At 40.1% G+C, this 8,958-nt stretch overlaps 1 protein-coding gene across 1 annotated transcript in view; it reads left to right on the top strand.

Moving 5' to 3' along the window:
* Positions 1-8,958, top strand: part of trabd2a (TraB domain containing 2A) — a 54,193-nt gene that overhangs the window by 20,237 nt on the left and 24,998 nt on the right. The window contains exons 3-4 of the mRNA XM_005735367.1: positions 6,102-6,248; positions 6,745-6,919. Of these exons, the coding sequence (XP_005735424.1) occupies positions 6,102-6,248; positions 6,745-6,919 (322 nt within the window). The remainder of the gene's footprint in view (positions 1-6,101; positions 6,249-6,744; positions 6,920-8,958) is intronic.

The raw sequence follows: 8,958 nt of genomic DNA, 5'->3' as shown, positions 1-8,958 counted from the left end.
TACATGTACATATAAACACACTAAGATGAGACCTAATCTTGTACCGGTTATACACACGTACATACACGAAAACATACACACAGAGCGAGGAGGTCATTAGTGACCTGAGGAATGTAAGGGTCAAATCTTAAAAAGATCTGATAGAGGGGATCTATAGGATCAAAGGAAAGAAGGATGGAAAAAGAGGGAGTGAAGGAATATGCAGGATCAAAGAGGAGAAGAAGGGAGGTATGAAACGATGGGAGGATAAATGTGTGAGGGAGAGATGTGTAGGCAAGTCGGAGAAAATATGCTCAGGGGAGTTGGAAGGAGGGAATTGAAAGAAAGAAGCAACAATACGGATAAGTCAAACTGACAGGTGTGCGTATCTGTGTTTAAATGGTGGGTTTTCAGCAAGAAAGTGAAAAGGTTGCGCTGTGGTGAAAGATTTATGTGTGTGCGGTGGGTTTCTGTGCGGTGGGAGTGTCAGTGAATGTCTGCTGAATAAAACACTTTATTTCCACTTTTGCAGCCGCAATAGCCATTAAACAGCCGTTTCTTTACAAACATAAAGACAAAAATCATAAAACTGGCAGTATCTTCACTTTTTTTAACCACAGTCTTATAGAAAAAGAAACTTGCTATGTTTTCTTCCACTTTTCAGCTTGTAGTTATGGTTTAAACCACCTTTTTAGTTTATTTAGGTTTTCTCTTTATTTTCATACGGTACACCTTTTCCTGGCTCAAAACCAATATTGGATATTTATTTGACCAGAAAGCAGCAGAAAAATACAAAATAAACACGTTATGTTGATTTTTTTTTCTCAAGACTGTTAGATGTTACACTGAAACGTGAAAGTTCGTTTTTCATGGTTTTAAACCTCTGAAACCTCTGAAACCTCTGAAACTGTGGAGTGGACAAATTGAGACTTTCAGTTTAATATACACAATGAGATTACTATGAAAGAGAAAACAATCAATTTGAAATCAGTCACATTTTTTAAATCATCTTAGGTATTAGAAGTTCAGCCTGTTTTGTCTGGAAACTCAGATAAAAATAGACGTTACTTCCTGAACCCCATCACAATCGAATCACAGGGCGTTGGTGTTTAAATGTTAACTACCTGAGGACAGCAGAAGGTCTCCGAATCACTGTTTTGTGAAGTCCTAGCAGTGCTGCTGTGCTCCTGATGGGTCTTGTTTTAGGGCTGACTGCTCTGACTAACATTTCGCTGATAACATCACTCATAAGTAATTCAGAATCCCTGTCTCTGCCTACTTCTGCCTGCATTCATCTTCGTCTATACTCTCATCCTGAGGTTTCATCTATAACAACAGTAGTGAAAGTCTTTTCACTACTGTTCTTTTTCTCTCCCTTTTTTTCTTTGTTTTCTTCTCTATTATTGGTCTGAACCTTTCTCTTACTGTTGCTGGTATAAATCATACTCAGTGCCTGTTTCTGTCTTATTTATGTGCATGTATGATAAAGAGAAAAGGAGACTTGTATTACTGTGATAGCATCACAAGCAAGTAGGAAACCGAGGAGCTGTTGGGAGTCTTCATTTGTACTTGGGAGATTGCCTGGAAGATCTCTGTCTCACTCTCTCTCTTTCTGTGTGTGTGTGCACGCATCTGTCTGAGGACATGGTTTGTCAGCAGTGTGGATAGCCTACTTTATAAAACGTGTGTTACTCCATATGCTTTTTCTGCTCACTTAGGCACGTAAAAACAGAATATTTGGAAAAATCACAAAAAACCACAAAGACGCTTGCACGCACCAGCACACATGCTCATCTTTAGTGTCTCATTAAAGCCCAGCTGAAAATTAAACTAGTCAAACACTCTCTAAATCTCAGTGCCAGCTCTTACAATCAGAATAACATAAATTAGCTGGAGGCTTTGCCATAAAAGGAATATAGCTTTGTGTTTACATGTTGGTCACATTATGCCAGATTCATATTATGACATGATCTCTCGTATAGTTTACATAGTCTATATATTTATATACAGACCGAATGTGTTGATGACATTGTTGGCGAGATTAAAGACATAAAGTCATCTTATCTTTGCTTGTTATGATTATGGTGATTATGATGGCAGCATTAAGGCCGAAATATACTGAACCTAACGTAACATGAAGCAGACCAGTGTTGAATGCTGCTGGCTGTTGTGCCGCTGTCTTTCCCTGGATACAAAAGAGGTCCTTCTCTAAACTGTGACACTATTCCTATTCCCATATTACTCCTGTGTTATGGAATTAATTGTGCTGACTTATTTATGGTGCCATCACATTAGTACTGAATAGGTTTGTCACCAGAACTGTTTCGATACCTTTTGACACCAAACCAAAAAACACTGATACTCGAATACTAATTGATAAAGAAAAAGCACAGATTATATCGCATTAGATACTCATTTGCAGCAGTATTGAAATCAACAGTGCTTTCTTCACTTCCACCAGCTGACACTCTGCTTTACACAGCCCCACTGTAAGCTGACAGGCTCACAGCCCTTCCCCTCACTAGCAGCTGAACACATGAAAAGTAGTGCAACAAACTTGGTGATGCTTATTAAAAGACCAACAGCCCACTCTTTATCAACAGTTGTCATACATGTTAGCCTGGACACATGTTACCTGATTAATTACAGAGCTGCCGCGTGCTATCATTAAAATAGGGTCTAGTGGCTTTGGCTAACAATAAAATGCTAATGCTAATTTTGGACTTAGGGATATTTTATATTCAGTGCAGTGAATTGACGTCAAATCTACTGTCACTAGCCACCGTTTCTTGGTCGTGCACTTATCAAGTTTTGCAACCTGCTTGAAGACATGACTGTGTTGTTTTTTTTCTCCTGCTGTTTTAATGGTATATCAGTAGAAATGCTCAGACATTCACAGATTATATAAAGGGAGATGTTGGAACAGTTGAAAAGATGATACTTTGTGGACAAAACTGGAAAAAGCAGTTTTTTTCTCCTTGTTTTGATCTCTTCTTCTCCTACATCAGTGCACATGTAGTTCTCTGATCAGGAAAGTAATGTAGTGGCTACCTGCTTTGCTGCCATAACAGAGAGCATAAATGAATGAGGCCGTGAAGCCAGCAACCTGGTGGGTATACTGGGGCCTTTAGAGAGCAAACATTATCAGTCCTGCTCATCTGTGTTGTTAATGGACAATGTTAGTTTGTCAAGATAGCAAAAATTATTTGTTTTTAAAAAGTATTGTGTTTCTTTTAAAGAAAGACACCTAGACAAATGATTCAGTAGATATATCTATAGCAGGAACTTTTCATTTAATTGTTTGTCCATTATCTAACTTTGGTGTAGAATGAATGACAAGGGATCTTTATTAACAGAAAAAAGTTGTAAAACGTATGAAAATATCCTGAAAAGTTCAAAATGAAAAAAGCCTTCCAGTGAAACGGACTGGCATCTTTGCTTGCCCGATTTTGGCCTTATGTTTGACACCTCTGCTTTAGAGAAAATCAACATTTGGCTCTGGTACATGTTCCTTCACATGATTTAAAGCATCTTTCCACTTGGCTCGCAACCAAATGACAATTTTTACTAAATAGTTGAGGAGGTGTAACACATTAACAATACTCTACAAAACTCAAAACCTTAAACTAAGACTCCAAACTCCAGGGTGAGAGCAGCAAGAGTTTTTTGAACACTCCAAATCTCCACATGTGGGAATCTGACCGTGATGATGTTTGCTCTAGATGCACACACCCACCCCACTCCATCTCCACAAGAGGGGAGATTTCCATGACAAAGGACAATTATTGACTTTCATTGGCTCCGCTTTCTTTGATATCAGCAAGGGGTGTGTCTGTGTGTCTGTCTGTGTGTGCAGGAGGGGGCGGGTTAGGGGACAGCAGAAGAAACAGGGGGATCTGATGAAAGGAGCCGAGTGGGGAAAAAGCACCCGCTGACCCGCAATGGAGTAGTAGAAGAGGACGATTACAGCAGAAAGAAAGGAATGATTTGTTAAGGTTTTCTTCCTTTCAGTCCTCCACTTTACTGCTTTTTTTCTGTTTCCTCACTTTCTGGTTAGTGTTTTCTTTCTGTCTGTCTTATTCCTTCCCCGCATTTTTGTTTTGTACTTTAAGCTGCCTATATATGACTGATCCTCCCCCTCACCCACACCTCCGCTCCCTCCTCCTCTCCCTTCACTACCATAATTTAAGGGGCTGAAAGGCATGGCGAGCACAGAAAGAGGAGAAGGGAGAGCAGTGAAAAAGGGGAGACCCTGCAGATGAGGGCCTTCCTTCACGGAGATGGCACAGATGTGAGGGTGTTTTTGTGAAATGAGTCGGGGAGGGGCGGCGATAGGCTAATTTGCGTGGCATAAAGACGGGGGTCCTTTTCATATGCAGAGCTCCACTTTGATGCGCGGCCGATGAAAGCTGGAGGGAGCACAGAGGAGAGGAGAAGAGAGGGTGACGGAGGGGTTCTTTGTCCCCCTGACAAGAAGGCATCTGCTCCACGCTGCTCTCCTCTCCTGCTCTCTTCAGCTATAAGGAGGCTCCCACAAAGGGGAAGCCGAGGGGGAAAAGTGTCATCGGAGCACCTTAGAAAGCAGAACATAAAAAGCAAAAACATAACAAAAAAATAGCCGCTCAGGTCCGCCTTGCATACAGATACGCATATCGTTACAGAATTCAAGAGCTGAGGCTTCACACACAAACTGGTGAATTGCAAAAACATGCTGACATACTGTGGACAAATTTACATAGTTCCACTGCTAACCAAAAACGTATTCACTTTGACTCATTGTTCCTTTTGAGAAGCAAATAAACTATACAAAACTTTCTTCTGTCACTGGGATTGAGATCAATGGCTTCCAGGGTGAAAGGTGTGCGTTTGTGTGCATGTGTCTGTGTGTGTGCGGTGAGAGATCAGAGGGAGACCATGCACTGAGGTGACTGGCGGTGCTTTCTGTACGAACCCCTGTCTCAAGTCTGATGTGTAGACTGTACAGCTTTCTGAGCATGTGCGTGCGCTGATGTGTAATTGTGTATATCTATATTTGCATGTGCATGTGTGCATATGTCTTTCATCTCACCAGGCCTCTCTAACCAAACACTGGCTGATTTCATGCTCACACAAAAGCTGAATCTGTGCTGCAAAGCTGAAAGGGGTCCAGGCAGAAAAAAGTGTCCTTTTTAAAGTGGTTAATTCAATAGGACACGTAAATCAGAATTTTATGCCCAGTCTTGCCTAAAATTTAACATGTTTGCTGTTTGCTGACAGTGTCTGTCGGTCAGACTAGTATAGCTCAACAACTTTTAAATGGAATCCTATAAAGAGTGTACATAAAATAGTTTTCAGATAATGGATCATTTTAACTCTAAGCCAGGCTGGACTCCAAAAGGCTAGGCATGCTGCGCTATGTTGAAACTGATAGCTCCTCTCCATTTCCCCACTGTGGCAGTTACCACTACATATCATCACAGCAAAAATCTTCCTCATGTGGATTCCTCGCTTCTCAAGATTTTCCGCTCTAGGTGAGCTATCCTCTCACCTTTTATCAGACATTTGTGTTTTTTTTAGCAGCAGAGCTCCTCTCTCTTACGGATAATTGACATAGTCTTGCATTGACAGCCACATGTGCTGTCATTTCTCTTGATCCTCTTTCTTTGTTGTTTTTGTTTTTTTGTGCTGCATTGCTCAACAGCTGATCTGGGAATATCTTTAACTCTCAATTTGATTGTCTCTTTCTTTGGCAGGCCTTGAAATAAAACCTCAGAGTCACAGAGTGAAGCCTCCTGAATACAACTGTCATCAGTAAATGGTTCCCAACAATAGCATTCTTCAGCTGCATGGCAGTTTTAGCAGTGGCACACTGCACAGCCAATAACTGTTCAAAGATTGCTTTGGCTTGTAGTTGAGAGGGCACTGTTTATTGCTGGTATCCAGTAATTACACCAGAACATACCAATGGTCACATGTATGTGTGAGGTTGCTGACTCGCTGCTTGTTTGATTGTTAGAAGTTGTATTTTACACATATAATTGACATTAATTTGCTTGATCTTCATATTTTTGACCCCAGAAAAACCTCTTAGAGGGAGGTAGAAGTAAATCTTTCATTAATTGGTTATCCCTGTCTTATTTTAGGTGATCTTTGCCCTGAACCAGACTTTATTACAACAGGAGTCTTTAAGGGCAGGAAGCCTACAGGTCCCATATACCACTGAAGACCTCATCAGGCACTACAACTGTGGAGATCTCAACTCCATTATCTTCAATCATGACACATCACAGGTCAGATCATCCACAATCTCATCTTATCTTGTCTTGTCTTGTCTTATCTGTAACTTTCAGTCTGTCTAATAAGCTTAGATTCATTTTGACCCCTTGATCTTAGGTTTGTCCAACTGGCACAACCCTTAACCTTTTACTTTCACCCCTAACCTACTGACCCACCTCACCTTCTTCTTCCCCCACCCCACACCCCCCCAGCGCACACATGCACTTTCTCCATACTTAGCTACTTCTGTTCTTTCTTTGCCACCATTGCTACAGTATATGTTTCTCCTGCCAATCTCATGAGATCTTTGTCAGTCCAAAGGCTTTTAAGTCAATTGTACCATCAGTCATGTAAAGAAAATAAATAAGTAAAAACCCTTGAACGATATGTCTTAAGAATTTCAGATTTTTTATTGATTTAACCTTAGTCAAAGGTTTGCAAATAACCTATAAATAAACAATCATGTCTTCTGTGTTTTACTTTCATGGCCAACTACCTTGGGAACTATAGGTCCCTAACTTCAATAATGTGACACTGCCACCCAATGAGCAGGCCACTGCCCAGGAAATAGACAGCTACTTCCGACAGGAACTCATCTACAAGAGAAATGAAAGGATGGGCAAGAGGGTCAAGGCTCTGCTTGAGGAACACCCAGACAAGAGCTTCTTTTTTGCTTTTGGAGCAGGTTGGTGTTCTCTAATCTACACAAAATACACACAGGAAAAAATGAACAGTGAACTCTGTGATCGGTGTTTGGAGTATCAGCTTTATAATATGCAGTGTCTGTTGTTGGTTTACTAGTGTGTTATTAGATACAGTAAATGCCGCTATATACGTATAATATCCCAAATCCACGAGTTCCTCCCCGTGGATACTTCTATGTGTATGTGTATTTGTAAAGTGGTAATGAGATCTTTCCTTCAGTCCAGACCAAAACTCCTGGACACAAATTTACTTAATTACCTTCAAAATGACTGAATAAGTGAATGGTCTGTGTCTGTGTGTGTGCGTGTGTGTGTGTGCATGGCGGGGCCTGGGGCTCACTAAGCCTTGACCCCTGTGGGACATGGTCCTGCTCCCGGCTGGATGCTTCTGCCCGTCTTTGGGATGTGGATGCTTGTTTGTTCTGGGGTGCGTGGCTGGATGTTCCAGTGTGGTTGTTGGCTTGCTCCCTTGGTGGCAGGGTAATAATAATTACTTTTATCCATTTAATATAATGACTTTAATTCCAGTTTTGTTTGAAGAGCACTCCTACAAAGGAGATTAGAGACTTCTTAGTCAGAGCAGCTTAGCAAACTCAGGTTGAGAAAACAAAGACATCGTAACCTCCTAAGACCCGAACTCTTTCATGGCATGCATTTTTAATTTCTCTTTGCTATTTGGGCTGATTGGGACCTGATGAATGTAAAAACAAAGAATTACGTGATTTTTTTTTTTTTTTTAACCTGATTTTTGTTTCTGAGAAAAATGAGATCCACATATGAGGGCATTCGCTTTAAATTTCGATAGAACAATAGCAGTATAATGTCCTCATAAGTGGATATCAGACACTTGTAGAGCAAAATGTAGTATTTTGGTCTAAACAACTCAAAATGTGATGTCCACATATGTGGACGCCAGGTCCTAGGAGGTTAAGGAAGAGGTGAACAGAAGCCCCAGAAAAGCTGAATTTAGCTTGTCTTCCCAGAACTGAAAGGGCAGAGTCCAGAAACACACACATATATATACATTTATACATATAAGTGGGAATTTGTGTCTCTTACTGTTGTCTTTAAATAAAGAAAACAATTTTTTTTGGATGTTATTGCATTGGATTTATGGAAACCGGTGCTGCTAATCAGCCCTATGAATGAATAACTCACTGACTGATAGATGGTCTTTAGCAACTTTGAGTCCAAATAGTTTAGTTTAAAGGAGATCTTCTATAAACCATAATTTTATCAATGCAGGGTTAACCAGAAGCAGACTTGTGGTGTGTTTGAGTCATTTAGAAATGTCAGCATAATACTTTGAATTCTTTTAACACTACATAGCAACCTCATAAGTATCACCCATCTAATAAAAGAATCCAATGAAAACAGGGACAGTGATAAGAACAGAAATCAAGCATACTTCTATGTGTGTGTGCGTGTGTGTGTGTGTGTGTGTTCACTTTATGTGTGCATAAGTCCATCAGCCAGACTTTCTTTATTCTGTTTTGAAAATGGACAATCAATTGATTCATTCATTTTCTCTATCCTTTGAATTTGTCTTTGTTGTAAATCACTGATTGATCTATTGATTATATTTTGGACAGTTTTCTAATGTAATGTCCAACAATCAGCTTATTTTTGCATAAAGCGTTTACAGATAATTAATAACACATCTATAAACTATTTATTAGCCATCAATAAGGGGAGTCTTATTAAAAAGTAGCGCCATTACATTCTGAATTTGGCATGTCATAAAGTTTCAGTTCATTTCATACTTCTTATACAGAGCTGTATGAGAAGAGTGGACCAAATTGTATTAATTTCTTAATCCAATTTTGTTGTTTTGTTTTTTTTTTTTTTTGCTTTTAAGCAATGTTACTGTGTAAACCTTTGGGGGGTCATTTTTGAGTAGAACAGCAGTGAGCTTTGACCAGAAAGAGAGAGGCTTTCACAGACTATTGGTCTGCTGCAGGAAACAGATGAGGAAAAGCAGATGAACACGCTCGCACACACACGCACGCACACACACACA

This window comes from Pundamilia nyererei, unplaced genomic scaffold (assembly GCF_000239375.1).
Source record: "Pundamilia nyererei isolate P.nyererei 1_Seehausen unplaced genomic scaffold, PunNye1.0 scaffold00063, whole genome shotgun sequence".
NCBI classification, from domain to species: Eukaryota; Metazoa; Chordata; class Actinopteri; order Cichliformes; family Cichlidae; genus Pundamilia; species Pundamilia nyererei.
Note: the sequence above shows the minus strand (reverse complement) of the source record. Positions and strands in the feature narration are given on the sequence as shown.